Raw genomic sequence first — 20,531 nt, 5'->3', positions numbered from 1 at the left:
GGCTAGAAGTTCCTTTCATTTAATAGTTTGAATATTTGATTCCACTCCTTTCTGGCTCATAAGGTTTGTGCTGAGAAGTCCGACGATAATCTAATTGGTTTTTCTTCATAGGTTACCATCTTATTTTCCCTGGCTGTCCTGAGAATTCTGTCTTTGTTGTTGATTTTTGATAATTTTAATACAGTGTGTCTTGGTCAAGGCCTTTTTGGGTTGAGATAATTGGGTGTTCTGTTGAGTTCTTGAATTTCAAGCTCCAGCTCATTCCTTAGATTTGGGAAATTCTCGTCAACTATTTGTCTGAAAATGCTTTCTAGTCCCTGCTCCTTTTCCTCACCTTCGATAATGCCCGTTATTCTTATGTTTCCTCTCCTGATGGTATCAGCTAGTTCTTGAATTTTTCTTTCATTATTCATTCTTCAGTTTCTTTCTTCTTCCTTCTGATTTATTTCTAGATTTCTGTCTTCGATATCACTGATTTTCTCCATTTGGTTGACTCTATTTCCCAAGATTGTTATTTCACTTTTCAACTCTTGCTATGTGTTCTTTATCTCCAGAAAGTCTGTTTTTTGTTTTTTTGTTTTTTGTTTTTTGTTTTTTGAGAGTTTCAGTCTCCTTGCTAAAGAACTTATTCTGCTCATCTAGTTGTTTTTTCAGTTCCTGAAATTGTTGCTATGATTCGTTTTGGATTTCATTGAGTTTTTTCAGAAGTACCATCCTGAATTCTCCATCATTTAGGTCACATATTTCTATTTCTGTAAGCTTATTTTCTGGAGATTTTTCTCCTTTCTGAGATGCCTTGTCACCTTGGTTGTTCATGGTGTGTAATGGACTATTTCTCTGCCTGGGCATTAATGAAAGTGTATTCTGACTTTTTTTTCCAGGAAGAAGATTTATTATATAATGGTCCCTAGCCTGTTGTAAAGAAAGTGTTTTTCTTTTCTTTCCAGTAGGTGGCATCTAAGCCTCTTGGATCCCTGCTTTATATGAAGTCTTAATAATGTCTTTTTTTCTTATAGATGTTTAATCATGCTCACTACCCTCAGTCTCAGTTCTTGTCAGTGTTAGCGACAGTTTCTGTAGTGTTTGCTGAGATTCCCCTGGGGCTCCGTGGCGTTCTGTCTTGGAGGGTATGAGGGGAGTGTCCCTCTGGGTTGGGGGATGGGGGCTGTGGCTCAGCCTCGATTTTGCAACTGTGGCTGGTAAAAATGAACTGTTATTTCTCTGCCATCCCACTTCTCTTCTTTCTACCCTGATGACTGGGAACTGCCGCCAGCCACGTGGAGCTCACAGAACTCCCAGGCAGGGCTGTTCAGAGAAGTCGCCACATCTGCTCCCCTCCCCATCCTCCTGCAGAGAGCTCCAGCAGCCGCGAGAGGCAGCTTCTTTATTTCTCCCAGTCCACTGCCCAACACCCAGGGTTCTGACCTGCGGTAGCTCTTATGTGCAGATCCCATGCTCAGACGTGCTGGTGTGCACTTTGGGTGTTTTTTGTTGAGTTTCAGGTGTTCTGCTTATTGTCGTTTCAAGGGGAGAGATCCAGGGACATCTCTCACTCCACCATGTTTCTGACATCACTCCTCGAGAAGATATTTTTTAAATGGGTAAATATTTTACGTACAAACTTTCAATGGTTCATTGTAAGTAATCTTCAGAAGACAGAGGAGGCATAATACCTGCCTTCAAAGATTTTAAAAACTGGCATGCGAAAGCGAGACAAAATTTACCCTGGGTTACAATATAGGTTGATGTTACCAGAGGAGGCTTTCAAGACCTTCGGAGAATTTGAGCTGTCAAGGGTTGGTTGGGGCCACTTCACCAAGAACTCTATTCTGGCAATATCTTAGCAGAAACTGACTGTGAGGGTTGTCACTAAGTGCATTGCTGTATGCGAGGGAGTTCATTCTAAGAGACATCTAAAATTGCTTCCTCTTTCAAAATCACTTACATTTTGGTGTCCTATATTTTATAGAAGAAATGTGGCAGTAAAGTGAATTTTGTAAATTGGAATGTAATTATACTTTCGTCTTCTGTAGTTAACATGGAGCCATGTTACTGTAGAAGCCACATTACTACCTGGTCCCAGAAACATAATGAAAATCCTACAGGAGACCAAAGCAAATCTTTTATTAATAAAAAGACTATTTTAGGCTGGAACAGCAATCATATTCAAAATAAATTCAGTCTTAAAATCAGATTTTCTAGAGTCTAAATTTTTCCTAAGCATGTCTCTATGCAAGTGAAGTTTCTCTTTTAAAACCCTAAGTTGGGCAAGCCTGTTCTTTTGAGGCTGCTAGCATATGAAAACGTATCTGGGCCATTGATTTGACATTGTAGCCAATACCTGGACTTCATTTCCCACTTGTGGGGGTTGCAAAAGCATTTCCATAATTTCCCTTTTCCTCAATTGTGAATTCCCACAGAGTAGTCACGATTTAAAGAGGGTGATACATGTATACTATTTAGCCACTGGAGGCTGAAGAGCTCAAGAGGAGAATGGGGTAGTGGAGCCTGCAAAACTGTAAGTTCTAGAACCAGGAATTTAGGAGAATACCAAAAGGTTGCTGTGGTGGATAGGATTAAAGACCTCTATTGGCGTGTTTGACTGGGATGTCAATATTACTTGTTCTCCTTGCACAGGTAGTCCCATGCAGGTTGTTCAGTTTTACATCACTGCTTCCCCTTAAGTTTGTACATCCTTCTTCATCCCTCGCTTACTAAAAGTGCTTCACAGCTGCCATAAAGCAGAGGTATCCATTGCTGAATCAGGAACTTCTGAGCCATGCCAGAGAACCTGTTCTATAAAACGAAGAGGGTGGTCCATTTGACTCTGAAGCACGCCATCCATCTTTAACATTCTGTGACTCAAGAAGGGGCAGTGGGCATCTCCAGAAGAGAATCCCACAGCTTATGGGCTCTGTGGTGATTCTTTGGTTTGGAACATCACTCTAAACTCTCTCCCTCTCCATGTGTTTGTCGTTACCCCTTCTGTTCTGGCAACTCTGTGATTTTAGCCGGCAGAAAGTTCACATCTCTTTATGAGTTCTTGCCAGTATTCATAGTTAATCTTTTCTTGGGCATATGTCACTAAATTGAAATGCGTATATGTATTGGCTTATTTTCCAGTAATTGTTGGATTTTATTGTTCCCATAGCCAGAGGCTTTTATATTGATCTCTTCAAAATGGTCAATAAATGATATACTGAAAGGAACAAATGACAGGTGCTTAATGACTATCCTACAAAGTCAAATATTTCCATTGGTTAGACTAGGAAAGCCTCACTCTAGTCACCCTAGCCAAGGCAACAGTGATCTTAGAAAACTGCAGCTAATCGTATTTATTGGTAACTGTTCTATAAAGGTCATGGTTGTATTAACTTTCTGTGACATTTCTAATCAGGACTCTGTAAGCATTATGAAAAAAAGTATTCCAAACTGTACTCTTATAATGGTTAAATTGCAAAAGAATACTTAACTGACACTTAGTACTTAATCATTTGAGAGGGAAAAGAAGGTACGATTTTATTTCAGCTTTTTAAAGTACATTTCCAATTATCAACTAAGTATAATCAGTAGGAAATAAAAATCATTTTAGTTGAACAGTAGTTTTTGAATCCCAGAAAATGAGGAATTTAATGGCAAGTTTGATTCTATAAGAGGTATTTTAAAGTTCATTTGGGCTGGTGGAGATATATCCAGAGAAAGAAAAAGAGCAGAAAGGAGAGAGGTCATTGGAAGACAAATGAAAGATGATTTTTTAAAAATCTCCATTGTATTATATACTGTGTTTTAGGTGAAAGCTCGTTTGATGAAGATGGGACATCTTAATTCAATGAACATATTTCTTAGACAAGAAATTGACAGGATGCAGAAAGTCATCTCAATACTTCGCAGTAGCCTGAGTGATCTAAAACTGGCCATTGAAGGAACTATCATCATGAGCGAGGTGAGCTGTTATTATCTTAGTAGTCATGTCCCTCTTTTGTGGATTTTTCTTCTTCTCATATTTTAACTTTATCTTTTTCAGAACTTGAGAGATGCCCTAGACAACATGTATGATGCTCGCATACCTCAGATCTGGAAAAGAGTGTCCTGGGATTCATCCACATTGGGCTTCTGGTTTACTGAACTTTTGGAAAGAAATGCTCAGTTTTCTACTTGGATATTTGAAGGGAGGCCCAATGTGTTCTGGATGACTGGTTTCTTTAATCCCCAAGGTATGTGCTCATAGGAGAGTGGGCAAACTTGGAAGATATGGGTGGTCATATAGTAACACTGTGTGATAAATGTATCTTATATAAAACAATATAGAGGTACAGCCTGCTGAGTGCTGGACAGATGCTTTCAAAGGTTGGGGACCAAGATAATCCTTTCATATTTGTTTTACAGATTCAATAGAAATTCTTTCTAACATATTGCTTCTACATTATAGTAGCCTAACCTTCATTTTTTTCTCACCCACTTCAGCAAGCCATTAGTCTGTGGTTGGGACATGTGAAATGGTAAAAAAGTTTCACTCAACACTTAGTTTTTAAATGTTTATGGAAATGACAAAAACGAAGCCTCAAAATATGCGAAATTATTCTCAGAGTTCATAAAATCAGACTGATTTCAAAAATTTGGCTAAAATTTCGTTCAGTGAACTTCCGGAATTTTGTCTACCCCCAACCCTCAGTCTTTTTTTCCCTCGAAAAAGTGCTTTACGATTCTGCTGCATTTATTTCTTCGTTCTAGAAATAGTTACTGAATAAGTTACTGACTGTATGCCATAGAGTTCAAAAAGTTCAGAAATACGACAACTTTTTATCTTACTACAATATAGATAGTTTTATTTCTGGTAATCCCTGTTCAGAATGAAGAGATAGCGGATTCCTTACAATTCAGCACCACATAGCTCCACTAGTAATACAATTTAAGGAGCATTCACACTTGCAGATTTAGGATGTATTATTGCTACTCGCCACAATCTGGCTGAATCTCATAAAATAATGCTAAGTGAAGAAAGAATCAGAACACATTGTAATATATGTATACTGTATACATTGTAATGTATGTATCATATATGTCTACTCTATGGTTCCATTTATTCAAAGAAGAAACAGGCAAAACAGATCTGTGATACTAAAAGGCAAGATCATGGTTACCCTTGAGGAGGAGTGTAGTGATTGCAAAAGGGCACGAGGGGGCTGCTGGGGGTCTGGAAATGTTCTGTTTCTTGATCTGGATATTGGTTACATGGCTGTATTCCCTTGGTGAAAATGCATTGAGTTGTATACTTATGATTTGTACACTTTTCTTTGTAGGAGTAATATTTCAGTAAATAGTATACATTACAAGTATACATTTTTAATTGTCTTCTGCGTACATGTATTCATCCACTTCAAGGGCCTTAACATTTTCTAAATTTAAAACACTAACCATGTAGTTTTTATGAGCCTACCAAATTAAATGTAAAATATTATTATGTCAATATACCTTAGGTTTGTGAAGGACAGCTCCCAAGTTTCACTTGTCTATTTTTCTCCCAGAATTTCTATTGAATTTGAGGAGGAATGGCTTTTATTATGGTTTTCAGATTTCGCATGTCTACTTATGAGTCTCTTTCCTCCTTACCAGCTCTCAATTTCAGTAGGTTGTCACCAGGTGATTCCTGGCTTAGGAGCCTGCAGAAATAGCACTCAACTTAATTAGGATTGTTTAACTACCTTCCATTTACCAACCCCTCTGCCTCAGAGCTTCAGTAGAGAGAGATTTGAGACCTGATTCCTACCCTAAAGGAGGCTGTAATCTGATTGGTGAGACAGACGCATCAGCAACTATAATGTAATGTGATAAATGTCTCCCTGCCTCCACCACTGTGCAAGAACTAAGTGCCACACTAGTACAGTGGACACTGAGCTGAATTCTGCCAAGGCAGTGCTTCAGAAGAGCTTCCTACGGGAAACAGCGAGTAGGGTTTGCAGAGGCAGGTATGCAAGTGAAGTCCATTCTAGGCAGTGGTTTGAGCAAAGACAAGGCCTGAGCAAAGACAAAGAAAGGAGACAGGGTGGCCAGAGCTCCGGAAGCAAGAGCAGGGGTGATGGGGAGTGAGGCTGGAGCATGAAGTCTTCCAGGGGAGTTTGGGCTGCACGATAAAGGCAACAGGAAGTCACCAACAATCAGAAGTTCATCCCTGGAGAAAGTAGAGGATAGACTGGAACATGGACCCAGGACAAGGAGACTCTTACCAAGTCCATGGGAGAGAGCCTGGGACCTTAACCAGGTGCAGAGGAGGGGACAGGTTTGGTGAAATGATTACATGGGGGAATCTTTGAGAGAGCAGGGAGTGGCAATGGCTCCGGCCGAAGTCATTGTACAAGACAGGGAGGGAGCAGTGCAGGAAAGACCGGTTGGGAGGAAAGGCAGGAACAGTGAGTGCATTTGTCAGCTAGTGCTGGTGGGACATCCATCCAGGTGGGGAGGTGTGTTAGAAGACTTGGAGTTTGGGAGAGGGGCAAGGATCAGTGATTTTAAAAACTGTGAGGTTGTTAAGTGTATTTTCAATATTCAGAAACCAAGGGAATGGGCTTGGTTCGTCCTGGCTTTCTATAGACACAACTAAATCATATAATCTCTTTCTGTGATTTTCTTTCATTAAAAATGTGACTTAAAATAGCAAAGTATTAGTATGAACTAACCTTTAATTGTTACCATTAAGAAACGTTGCCAGCCAGAACAATACCTAAATACGAGTGAAGGTGTCCACTTCAGTTTGTTTTTTTTTTTAACCTGTCTATACTTGTTAATAATCCTAATCCTTTCTCTTTTCTTCATTTCTAGTTTCAGGTTAAAGTTTGTTTCCTCACCTCATGGTGCTCCGTGTCTTGGAAAGCCTCGGACTTATCCAAACATTCCATCCTTTACACACAAGCACATAGATACATACCTTAATCTATGATTGTTTTCTTTTGTAGTGTAGAACCGTGGAGCCCACTTTCCCTGCATACTAATCGCTTCTGTGCTTCCTTTTCCTTCTCTTGACATCAGAGACAAACTACTTTCCATTCCATATCGCCTGGCCAAATCTGGAAAACATAAAGATTACAGCCACTCCATGCATGTTCACGAGCAGTGTGCGAGCAGATAAAGTCCTTTCAACTTGAGAGCCTCTCTGGCAACTATCTGACATTCAATAACTGATTTCTCAACATGAATGTATCTCCTGGGTTTGTCTTCTAACCTAGTCCCCTTTGAAGAAATGATTTCTTTCTTTGGCTCAAAACGTTTAAGTAAATGTTTATTCTATTTTAAAAAGCACACATTTAAGTAAAACATAATGAATGTGATTTGCAAGGAGGCCACAGTCGTGTCACTAAAATGAATAGTCAGAAGCACCGAGACTATAAATATTTGAAATGTTCTAGAAAGAACACCATTTATTTAGTGTTCTTAGAGTGTAATGTCTCTCTGATACTGTCTGATGTGTGTCTCCTGTCATGCCTCTGCTGGTTGCTCCTCAGAGCTAAGTGACTTTGAGGTCCATGCTGCTGCTTGGACAAGTGTCAGGCCTTGTTTGTTCCATGTCTGAGCTCATGCTATTTGCGGTGCTGCTTGGTTGTATTATGGTGGCCTGATATTTTGTCGTTCATATTTGAAGAGACTGACTCATCCACAATGGAGCTAATCTGGTATTTTCAGCCTCTTCACAATCTCGTCTGAAGCAATTGATGAGTTCAAGCGTGTGGAGGTTAGATTCGATTATTAAAATGGTCAAGCTCTCTGGACTCATGACCCCATAATGTTCAATGGAGCAGCTCTTGGCAAAGCATGGATTTGCCTCCCAGCGGTTACTCAGGCCCAGGAGACCCTGTGTGCTCCACCTGATTTTCCCAGCAGTCATTGGTACATTTTCACATATTGTTTAAGATTGTGCTTCTTGGGTTCTCAAAGGATTTCTTTAGTCTCTTTTTCTTGCAGGTATGTATTTTCAGAGCATCATGTACACGTGATTTACATAATGGTTTGTGTGTGTGTGTGCATGTGTGTGTGTATCTGTGTCTGTGTGGGGATGTGTTTAATCTCAAAGACTATGAGTTGTAAAAAGTCTGACTTCAAGCCAGGGCATTGACGACCTTTCAGAACCTCTTAATTGATAGCCACGCTCTGCCATTTGCCGTTAGGTATGACTCACAAGTGCTGTTAATGAAATGGAAGCGGAGGTTGAACGTGCTCTTCAGGTCTCACACCTCTGGATTAGATTGACCACGCAGTGTCATTACTTTCCAAATGTTTAACTCAGTCTGGAGCTTGATGCCATTTGGATGCCAAACTACACTAGTTTTCCTGTTTTCTTTTTATTTTTCTTCTCAGCGTTTGACAGGCCACACCAATCTGTTGTGGCAGATATCAGTGACAACTTATTATTCACTAATACATATCATGATTTTCAGTTACATAGCATTTTGCTGAAGCAAGAAGATGGATAATTTTTGTCTTGTTATCTTTTATTACTGTAAAAATCATCTACAACCTCTTGGCTGCGTGTTTTTTTCAGGGCAGCGTCATCAGCTAGCAGCAATTTCTGAATGCTTGTCTTGAAGATAGTTATAAAAGCCTGAGGTTGGTTGGGTGGAAAAGTGCACCAAAAGGTTAATAGAGCTTAAAGATTGAAGGGGCTGGGGGATCACAGTTCTAAGCATGCCCTGCAGCTACCTTTGGCCAAACCAGAGCCGCCCCCAAGGTCTGAGGGGATCCAAGTGAGTGGACCTCAATCTGAGTGATAGCATTCACCTGCCTGTCCCCAAGTCTCAGAACAATAGGACTGTGGACATCTCAGAAATATATCCAGAGTGAATGACAATCCACCGTCCTTGCATCTGTGTGTGCAGGGACTTGATATGTTGGCTTTAGTCACAGCCACATCCTTCGTGATTCTAGTCTCTGCACACGGTTACCTTCCTCACCAATGACCTAGTTCCTTGTCGTCTGGCCAGCCTCCATCATTATACTGTAAATGCTCGCTCCAAGGTCACTGAGTCTGGTGACCTTCCTGCCAACTTCATTTCCCTTGACGATACTAGGGTGCCAATTCTGGAAGCTCTTTCATACCTCAGCTCATGTGCATTCTCCTCCCACCTCACAGAGGGCTGCTTCTCATACCTTTGTGGGCTTAGTCAAGTTCTGCCATTGGCCCTAGCCCTTCTTCGATAACCTCAGCCATTCTCATAGATGCAGCTAGTCATCTCTGCCTGTGACTGACTCATCTAAAGTCCCACTGTAACATTCTGATTCTTTACTTCCATGTGCCAGTGTAGACTATCCCATCCTCCTCTGGACTTCACCAGTGCTGTCATCTGGTCATTTTCCTCCCAAACTAGCCTGATCAGGATTTTGCTCTATTTGCTTATGTATCACCATTATCCAGATCACTGAACTCTTGTGAATGGTCCCCTCATGCCCAAACAGCTTGGAATAAAGAAACCAGGAGAATATAGTGTCATGGAAGACAAGAGGGGAGAGTAGGAAATAATGACAGATACGTCCAGAGGTCAGGTAAGATAGGGCCAAAAATGATCAGATGGCTTTAGCAAGAGACTGTTGGCAAGAGAAGTCTCAGGGGAGTGGGTGGGGAGGTAGAGGAGTCAGATTTCAGGATGAGTGAGTGAGAGACCAGGAAATGGAGGGAGACAGAGTATGAGTGTGGACAACATGGATAATCCTCTCAAGGAATTTGGCTTGGAAGAGAAGCAAATTGGAGGATTAGTTGTACGAAGAAAAAAAATTTTTTTAATGACAGGAGGAGCCCGAGTCTATTCAAATACTGGTTAGAAGGGGGAAGGAGCCAGGAGAGAGGGGTTGGAGGGGGGAGAGAGAGAGAGAGAGAGAGAGAGAGAGAGAGAGAGTAATAGAAAGTAATTCTATTCTTTCTAGGCAAGTAATAGAAAGAATGGGTCTGAGCTAAGTAGGAAAGGAAGTGAAGAAAAAGGATAGGGTTAGGTCTTCAGAAATGATGAGGTCAGGGTACTGAGGGGTCAAGATGCTGGGTGGGATACCGAAGAAACCCTGATGATGACAACCTGCTCTGTGCATAGGTGTAAATGGGCATTTGGCAGGAACAGTGAGGAGTGGGGCATGTTCTCAAGGCAGTGGACATTCTCATAAAGGATGGATGAACAGTAGGGAAGGGCAGTGTCTTCAGAGTTGAGCTGGCCTCTAAAGCAAGAAGAGGGAGAGAGGTTCTGTGAAGAGGTAGAAAATACTGAAGAGCTTGTTCACCACAGAACCACTCCAGGGGACACAGTGGAAAGGTTTGGGAGGGAGGGGAGAAGTGCAAGGTTGGGTCGAGGGGAAGGAAGCATAAAGTAGCACACAGAGAAGACAGAGCAGTACGGGAAACTACAGTTTGGCGTGTGAGACTCGGTGGGCTCAGCTGATCCCAACCTGGCCAAGAGAATTAGCCTCAGCCCTCCCACTTAAACTCTAGTTTTGCTGGAGCCAACTGTGTCCTGGATTAATGACATTTTCAGAGAACACATGCATCTCAGGGGACCCTGGAAAGAGTCAGCTAGTACTACCGACAGCCTTCCTAATATTTTGCTGGTGTCATGAGGCATTTCTCTTCCCACTTGCCAAATTTGTTCTTAAAACAAATGTGGGTCAGTAACCCGTCAATGGCATCTCTTTTTACAGAGCATGATTCTCAGCTCTACCTGCACAGAAGCTTTAAATACATGCTAATGCCTGGGGCCTCAGACCAATGACAGCAGAACCTCTGGGAAGGAGGGCTCTGGAGTCTGTATAGTTAATTTTCTTAAAAGCTCTCTTGGCCATTGTAATGTGTGCAGAACCTTGGCATTAGATTCTGCTGCCCAGTTATGTGGTGCAGCAGCAGCAGCAGCAGCAGCAGCAGCAATGGCATCACCTGGGAGTTTGATTAAAACGCAGAATCTCAGGCCCCACCCGTGACTCACCTACCCAATCGGAACCCGCATTGTAATAAGAGCTCCATCCCCAGGTGATACCTATGAACGTTAAAGTTTGAAACAATTCTGCCTTGAAACAGTGCCTGGGTCCCACCTCTAGAGACTGTGGTTTTATTGATCTGGGCTGTGGCCTGGGAATCAGGAGTCTTAAAGTCTGCCCAGGTATTTTTAATGTTTAATCAATTTCGAGATCCCTGCCTTACAGCATCTAGCAAAGCATCAGGAAAGATGCCCAGTGCATTTTTATTCAACTGGGTGGATCAACCCCATCTTTGTTTAATGATTTCTGACCTTTTGTTTAACTTGCAATGAACTCTATTTGCTTCTCATTTGAGAGAAAGACTGCCTGTCATAAACTTGTAGCAGGAACATCATTTCTCTTCATTTTCAAAGACAGTACTGGGAGGCTTAGTAACTGATAAGACAGGAAATACTGCACAACCTAAGACCCATTACATAAGGATCGGTTCATTTATTAAAGGAAAACAAAGGTGTTGCCTATAGAACCATCATTACAGAGGACCAACCAACTCCTTATAAAATCGAGAACAATCTTCCTGATTAGTTATTTCTTTCGTTTTCTCGAAGACCTTGTTTGAAATGATACTTGAAACACTCTACAGCTTTCTTTATGCCAGCTGATTGTGTGAGTCAAACTGTAGTAATTAGTTTGCTGAAATGTTGGGTTACTGCTGTTATAGGAATTAAGACATAACAAGTGTTACTTTCGACCTGAGTTTCCAAAGTATACTCTTAGCTTAAAGATGAATTTTTTTTTTAAAGAACAAGCTTGACAAGTGTTTTAAAAAATCATTATGCTTTATGAGCTCGAAGGGAAAACATTTTTTTAAAGTGTCTCACTTAGACTACGTGTAACTCAGTTGTTTCAATAGTCAAATCACTTATTTTTATGTGGGTGGTTAACTCTTGGGAAGAATAGATTATTATTATTGAAGACTTCCCCCAGCTTTTTACTTCTTACTTCAGAGTCAGACATGTGAATGTATGAATCACTTTTCCCTCACTGATGATTGAAATTTGGTTTAAGAATTACTAAAACTAAATTGGTGTCAAGACAAAACGTACTGCTTTTCAAGCTTTTATTAAAAAAACATCAATAGTCTCTATTATACAGACTTCAGAAAACACAGATTTTGATTCCACTAGACTTGCTACCAGTCCATGGGAAAGACGGTCATTCATTTTTTAAATTCAAAAATGAACAATTCAGGGAATCCACTTTTGATCAAAAAGCCAAATCAAAACTTTCAAGACTTGAAAAAAAAAAATATGTATCTTCTCCATGTTTCTGAGTGGGAATCAATCACCCATGGAATAGTTCCCTCCCCTCCATTCTCAGGCCTCGAATACATTTATTTAACATTTTCCTTTCTTAATAGTTCAAGGTACTGTGTATTCTAGATTCCGTCAACTGGCACACTAAAAGTGCTTCCTAAATATTAGGAGGCTTATTGTTGAAGTCAGCTAGATAACCTCACATGTATTCCCCAGGAGGTAGAAGATAGGAGAGGGTCTCTCCTTAATTGCACTAGAGATTTTCAGAGCTCTCTGACAATGACTGAAGACTTTGTCAGAAGTATGTTACATAAAAAAAGAGTCCTGTTCATTCTTCACCTGGCACCTATGGCATTGTGCTGAGTGCCACATGGAGTGAGGTTAAATTTGCGATTTAGTTGGAATTTAAAATGTTATAGAAATTTTCAATTATTTAACTTGTGCAGATGGATGGTTAAGACCAGAATTCATGTCCTGTGCGTTATGCCATTGTAGACTCATAGATCGGTGGTAAATTTTAAAATATCATAAAATAGGGTCAGTTTAATACTAAGTACTATACTTGGATATGCAGTGTCTAATACCCCACGTGGACGCATGCTTAATGTTGAATGACAAAAATGACATTTTCATAAAGTGACATAGAGGGAAGAATTGGATTTTATTGTTGTGGTCATATATACCATTTACTGGCAAACACACTAAATGTTTATTTTACTAATAAAGTATGGGGTCTCCAGTATTTAAAATGGAAGTCCACATAATCACACGCTGATCGAATCATCTTGAGAGACCCCACGCATAGAATAAGGATGGGCACTGACCAGCAACTGCTGCCAGGCAAACTTCTACTTTGTTTCCTGCAGTTAAATTTTTATATCACAAAATCATCCTTTCCTACTAGGCACTCTTGGTTTTAAGAAACTGTAGCTTTATAAGAAGCATCCATAAAAGTCCTTCAATCATCTGCTCTGGTTGATTGTCCAACTTCTCATGTGGATTAATTCAAGGACTCTCCTTTAGCACCGAAATCCTGTTTTGGTGAGCTCTGTGGTAAACCTTATAAGATGCAAATAGAACCAAATCATTTGCATACTTCAAATATTCAGTGGCTTCCCACCATCCACAAAGTCAAGTCCAAATTCTGACGCTGAAAAATCCCACCTCTCTTTGTTCTAAACTCCATTACTGCCTCACCTTTAGCCTAGACCTCCATGCCTTCGCACACACTACTCCTCCAACAGAAACTGTCCCATCTGGAAAACTCCTACATATCTTCCAAGCATCACCTTCAATTTCATTTTCTCAATTCTTGAGTAATTCACTTTGTTCACATCTTTCTTTATGCTGACATTGTGTTTTATACTTCCTGCCTTCCTCCACATTCCCTCTAGACTGAGCTCTTTGAATGCCAGGTCCGCGGATGGCCCCTTCCTCTTTGTGGTCATCCTACCTGGAGTAGTTCCTGGCACATGGTAGCCACTCCCAAGAGATTTAACAAATGAATGAATTAATGGATGAATGCCTCCCCAAGCGTCTAATAACCAGGGGGTGGGGGGGTCTTGGCAATGGGAAAGATTGACCTTCTCACTAAGCCAGGAGAGGCCTATTCTTTCCTTCCAATTCCAAAGGATATTAACTCGGCACCCATAGTTATGCCTTGTAACTCGACATGGCATGATGTTCAATCTTAATGTGGAGGCCTAAATGTAATGTTTAAGTCACAGATAAATTTTCCTAAGATTTTGAAGTCCATTTTGAAGTTTAGGGTATAGTTTCTAATATCAAATGCTACCCTCCAAGAAAGGCTTCTCTTGTTGAATTTAATGGCATGATTTGCAAACATTAAGTTTAAAGAAAGGCCACGATATGCGGAACCATGTATTGTCTTAAAATAACTGTATTATGCATATTAAACCGTGCAGCTTTCCTTTCCGGTTTGATTGCTTTGTTTGATCAAATTGAAAGTCGGGTTTTCTATTTTGGCATCATCCCTTATTTCCTTAGACTAAATGAAATTGTTCTATTATACCAAATAGAAGCTTGATAACAGTTTGATTCCATTTTTAATTGGAATGCTGTTCTCAGAATATTTTATCATTCCAGTCTTATTCCTAGATATCGTATCTTCACATAGAGGCTATGAGCTAAGACTGGGTTACAACCCTTATAGGACTTGAGTGGTTGAAATCCTAGGAGAATTTCAAACCAAGGCTCTGTCTGAGGCAGAGAGGATGCTGCTTTCCTGCTGGCAGCTGATGAGAAATATTTAGCTCATTGCAGGTCCCCATAGAAACAAAACACTGAAAGAAATGTCCCCTCTGGGGTTTGATCTCAACTCAACTCCTCTCAGATGGGCATGCCTTTGGAGGTTGATAAGCAAAAAAGAAGTAGCACCGATCCCTTCTTATTTCTAAAGTGAAATAATTTCTTTCTTTTTTTTTTTTAAGGCTTCCTCACTGCAATGAGGCAAGAAGTGACCCGGGCCCACAAAGGCTGGGCCCTGGACTCGGTGACCATCCACAATGAAGTTCTGCGGCAGACCAAGGAGGAGATCACATCACCCCCTACGGTAGGCACCACTGGGCAATGGTAGGGACAGTGCGGAAGCAGGGGCTGAAAGTTCAAGTTCTCCTTCAAGCTGACCTATGAGTGCCTCAGTTCAGCCCACTGGCTTTGCAGCCATGGTTTCCTCAGTGGTAACCGGAAGACCTCAGAGTCAAAGCCTCCTCCATTTGTTGGAGTGGGAATTAATGACTAGCACTGGGAACTCCCCAGGCTGCATTTCTTTATAATTACAAATTACGCTCATATTTGCTAAAAAGGATTTTCCACACATCTCCAGCTCCTGCTGTGGGCTACTCACAGAATGGATGAGCGTCGAGGGGACCATTAGAGACTAACAGGAGTAGCAGTCCTGAGTGCTGGAACCAGTTCTAGCTGCGTGTCTTGATAGCTGTAGGACCCTGGCCGCGATGGGGAAGCGGGGTTGCTCGAGATGAGCAGACACCAGTGGGAGCCACTGTTTGGACACTTACCTGCTTTATGAACTCGGGCAAATTCTTTAACTTTTTAAAAAATAATTTAAAAAAATTTTTTTGTTACAGTTGGCATACAATATATTAGTTTCAGGTGTAGTGATTAGACATTTATATAATTTACAAAGTGATCGCCCTGATAAATATAGTACCCATCGGACACTACATATAGTTATTACAATATTATTGACTATATTCCTTATATTGAAGGTGGTTGCGAGAATTAAATGGGATCATTTAGGCTTGGTGCCGGACCCCACATACACACTCAATAAATCTTAGTCCCTTCTTCTAGTTCTCAGACTTTCATTCCCTCAATTGTCAAGTAAGGGAATGAACCACATGATTTCCGAGTTCCGGCCCTTTCCGCCACTTTATAACAAAGATCACCTTTCCTCCAGTTTCCAGCAGCATGGTCCTTACTTCCGTCTGAGATCTCGCCAGAATCAATCTCTGTATTTCCGCCAATAATCTAGGCTTTCTAAAAATCACGTGCCTCAAAATTCTTTCATCTTCTTCCCATTATGCAATTCCAAAGTCACTTCCACATTCTTAGGTATCTGTTACAACAACACCCCATTTCTGGGTGCCATGATCTGTGTTAGTTTCCTGAGGCTGTTGTAACGAAGTATCACAGACTGGGTGGCTTACAACAATAGTTTATTCTCTTGCCGTTCAGGAGGCCAGAAGTCCGAAATGGAGGTATTGGCAGAGTTGGTTCCTTCTGGGGTCTCTGAGGGAGAATCTGTTCCCCGCCCTTCCTAGCTTCTGGTGGTTGCCAGCAGTCCTTGGCATTTTCTGACTTGTGGGTGCATCACTCCAATCTCTGCTTCCATTGTCACATGGCATTCTCCCTGTGCGTATCTCTGTGTGTCCTTTCCTCTTCTTGGAAAAACAGTGGCCAGATCGGAATTTGGTCCCAGCCTAGTCCAGTATGACTTCAACTAATTACCTCTGCAATGACCCTGTTTCCAAAGAGTCATGTTCTAAGGTTCTAGGAGGACATGAATTTTAGGGTGACACTATTCAATCCACTATACCTTCTAACTATGACTTTATAAAATTCTGAGGACAGGAGTCTAGAAGGGATGCAATTTACTGTCAGGTGGTACCTAAGTGGCTGTATTGTTCATGTAGTAATTGTCATCCAGGAACTAATGATGGTGATCATATGTCCTGATTTTCTGGGATTGCCTGCGGTTTTATTGTCATATCATATACCTCAGTTTTTGGTTCAAAACATACAGTCCTCAACCTGTTAGAAAACACTTTGCAACTAATCTCCCTCTCTTTTATTATAATCTACATTTGCTTCCCCTTATCTCTCAGTCCTTACTGGAAATGAAAAAATGGTCACCACCTTCTACATAAATATATTTTATAAGCTTATGTGATTATTGTAATCTCTCCCGTGATTCCCTTTAGCCTCTCTTGTCTTACTGCATGTATGTTCTGTGGCTCCCCTCTGCCTGCCAAGATCAAGTTCATACTCTTCAGCTTGGCATCTAGACTTCCCTGCTCAAGCCCTAACTTATTTTTCACCATTTTTTTCACCCTCTTCTGAATAAAATTCAGGGTGGGCTTTCCCACCAACCTGGCTTACTTGTAGTACTGCTCCTACCTGGGATATCCACCCTCTCTCTCCTCTGTCTTTCCAAATGCAGCCCACCCTTCAAGGCCATACTCCCTGCAAAGGCCCAGGACACCACAGCCCATAGTGGGCTTTCACTTCAGAAAGCACTGCCATCAGCCCCAGTGCTTTTCACCAGGAAACCCCTCTAACGAGTGTGTGCTGGTGTTACATTCATGTCTTTTTAAATGTGTGTGTGTGTGTGTGTGTGTGTGTGTGTGTGTGTGTGTTGTCTCCCGATATAATGATGAAGACCTCCGGGGCAGGTCTTATTGTGTGAGAGAGAGAGAAAGACACGGGGCAATGGTCAGTCAATGCTCAACCAACTCTCCCCTTCCTGCCCATCATATTCACTCTCAATCTACCATGTCCAGCCTCTGGGATGGGGGCGGGGGGAGTCTGACTCTCTTGCTCACCAGGCCAGGAAGCACACACCTCACTTCATCCTATGACAGAGATGAGGTTAGAGTTATAGGTTGGCTTAGCCAGCGCAGGCAGACATACCACGTGGCACCCAGCTCCAAATCCTGTTCCATGCTCCCGCCCTGCACGAACTCAGACCAGGCCGTGTGGGAGACTTTTAGCTTCCTGCAGAGGTGATTTGGCACTGCCGGCAAATCTGTTGTCCCAGGCAGGCCACCCCCACGCTCAAATAATCAATAATAGGAACATTTCTTCAGCGCTCATCACCTCAAGATAGTCCACAGGGGAGAACTGGGCTCACTATTTCACTAATGCAGTGTGCCCAGCAGTGTTTTTGTCTTTTTTAGCATCTTAAGACTGGTGTATGTTTTCTTTCCATACTGACAACCTTTATTACAGTAATGGATGCCCATCTCACAGCACCTGATTTTTAAAAAAAATTATTACCTTCTGCTTGGCTGTTCTAGGAAGGTGTGTATATTTATGGGCTCTACATGGATGGAGCAGCCTGGGACAGACGGAATGGGAAGCTCACAGAATCCACCCCCAAGGTGCTCTTCATGCAGCTGCCTGTGCTGCACATCTTCGCCATTAATTCCACTGCGCCCAAGGACCCCAAGCTGTACGTGTGTCCTGTTTACAAGAAGCCGCGGCGAACTGACTTGACCTTCATCACCGTGGTGTATTTGCGCACAGTCTTGTCCCCAGATCACTGGATCCTGAGAGGAGTGGCCCTTTTGTGTGACATCAAGTAAATTCATTTCCACTGGCTGGGGGCACCAGGAGCCATGTTAATGGCCAGTGACATTGAGAGACTCAAAGATGTGTGTCTTTTGACCCTGGTAATCACTTGATTACTCTTTCTAAATTAAAAAGGTAATATTCTATAATCGTGCGCATGTGTGTGTGTTTACCCTCATATCAGTGTTCAAAAAAGACAATTCTAAAGCAATGTTTTTTATTTTAGGCAATCATATTCCATTATAATTATTTTTTAGATAAATTCTTATCTTTCTGTCAGAACAATATGGAAGGTTCGAACTTCAAAAAATCTAAAAGTATTCATCTGTTGCATCTAGTAGGAGTCTAGTAGATGCAAACGTTCCTTTCAAACAAAAACCACTTTCCCTTCAATAAAATCTACCCATGTTCGTGTCTGTGCAAATGTGTTAACCGTTTGCTTGTTCATTTGAGTTTGGTCTTCTCTCTATGCTTGTGAAATGAAAACTGGAGAGTTCCAGGCAGAACCCCTAAGATCTATAGCTGTGTGGTGTAAAGTATTTGAGGCAGAGAATCCACTTGGATGACTGCTCTTATCATTCATTTTAATTTTATTTAACATTATTTTATTTTATTCTTTTAAATGTTTTTGAGGCCCAGAAAGCTCTGAGTCTCCAGTTCTTCCCTCCCAAACCCAACTCTCTGCAGGAGATAATGAAGCACACATTTCTGGGCAGCAAATGGAAAAGGAAAAACAAACTCCATCAAGTGAAATTAGGTTACATGCTGAATGCCTTAAAGAGCAAAGTCTTTAAAAAGTGAAGCTATTTCTTACTCTGTAGCTAGTCTGAAACTTGGTTTGAACCTTTATTTCCTGCTAAAGGAAATTGTCGATTTAACAAAACAGATGGGGTCCTGCACTGAATGCTCATGCAGCTTAAAGAAAGTGAAGAAGTGTCTCTACTGATCTTCCCATCTAGAATCCGATTGCCTGCCCCCAGCTAAATTTGCAAGCATCATTCCCTTTGTCCGTTCTGAAGGAAGGAGGCGTTTCAAGTTGTCTTGCTCCCCTCTCATCTTTCTGTCACCCTGATCAGAGATGTCAATAATAAACAAAACACAATGGCCAAGCAGTAACCCAGGTGAGGTGTCTGGAGGGAAGGCCACCATTATCTAGTGTACTTTCAAACAGTAGAAAAATATCATAGGAAATGCAAATCATAGCAGTGGTCTCCGATGTGCTCCTGATATTGATTCAATGTTAAAGCCACAGAGCTCTCCAAGGGCAGTTTGAAAAATAAGGTAACCTAGCCCTTGGCCCAAGTGTTTTGGTATTTCCCTTGGCAACAGGCACACTAAAGGAAGAGATGGCACTCTCTGGAAAGAAACGTTCTCCTGAACTGAGGCTAGAATTTGGACCCCCTCTGCCACTCTGGGTAGGCACAGAGGAAGTAAAACACATTATAGCAAACCCAACTGCTTGTCCCAAAATAAAACGCACATTTTATTCATATTCCCGTCCAGTTGCTGAAACAATTTAAGGCAAACTGCATAATCTAAACCCCTGGACATCATGGTAGATTTTTAGAGAATAACAATTAGGTTTAATATTCTCTAATAACTCGAATATCTTATGGAAAATTGGGAAAGAGGTAGAAAAGATGTGAATCTAGCAAGGGTATAGATCAGGCTGTTGAAAGCCACTGACTATCTCTGGGAAATTTTTTACTGTAGCTGATTATTTTGCTCTGTGTCATCACAGAGGAGATACGTGCAGAGGCCCCCCCGGGAGTGAGGACCTGACACCCAAGAAGTGCTTCAAAATAGTCTTCTTTTTACAGTGAGTACTTCTCAGCCATCCTTAGTCTTGCAGAGATGGCTAGGGCCCAGTTCTGCTTGCTTTCACTGGGCCCATTAAATGGTTTCCTTAGACATTTTGCGCCGCCGAACGTCCATAAACGCATAAGCATTTTCTCGGGAAAATTGTTACTCTTCGCTAATTACATAGTTTGCCGCACTTGAGTGACGGAGACCTGGTGAGCATAAAAGAGCAAATAACGGGAGATAAGATGGTTAAGCCAACTGAAGTGGGGGAGAGGCAGAGTAATTTTTTTTTCCTCCACTGAATCGATCCATCTATCCTCATTTCGTTCTCTGCAAAATGAACAACAAGATTTAAAATGTTATTTCGGTTTGGTCTTTGTATAAAAATAAGAACGAAAGAGAGGTATCTAAAGAAATATCTTCTAAAAGGGATTGGTCTTGTGGGTGAGGTTGCATGAACGAGCTCCACTCTGCTGTCAAGGAGACCTGAGACAAAAAAGGGACTCACCTGTAACATGAGTGTGACTCGGGGCCGTGGGTAGACGACAAAAGAATGGTTATAGAAACTCAAGGGCAAGGGATGAACTTGAAAAAAGGTAACATTTCAGTTGGGTCTTGGTCTTTCCATAGATGGTACCAAGC

At 41.4% G+C, this 20,531-nt stretch overlaps 1 protein-coding gene across 1 annotated transcript in view; it reads left to right on the top strand.

Moving 5' to 3' along the window:
- Positions 1-18,495, top strand: part of DNAH8 (dynein axonemal heavy chain 8) — a 307,121-nt gene extending 288,626 nt beyond the window's left edge. Inside the window, exons 89-92 of the mRNA XM_006926591.3 lie at positions 3,791-3,943; positions 4,025-4,214; positions 14,705-14,826; positions 17,813-18,495. Coding sequence (XP_006926653.1) covers positions 3,791-3,943; positions 4,025-4,214; positions 14,705-14,826; positions 17,813-18,100 — 753 coding nt within the window. The 3' untranslated portion in view covers positions 18,101-18,495. The remainder of the gene's footprint in view (positions 1-3,790; positions 3,944-4,024; positions 4,215-14,704; positions 14,827-17,812) is intronic.
- The last annotated feature ends 2,036 nt before the right edge of the window (positions 18,496-20,531 follow it).

Source organism: Pteropus alecto, unplaced genomic scaffold, assembly GCF_000325575.1.
Source record: "Pteropus alecto unplaced genomic scaffold, ASM32557v1 scaffold7, whole genome shotgun sequence".
In the NCBI taxonomy this organism is placed as follows: Eukaryota; Metazoa; Chordata; class Mammalia; order Chiroptera; family Pteropodidae; genus Pteropus; species Pteropus alecto.
This window is presented reverse-complemented; position numbering and strand designations above follow the sequence as displayed.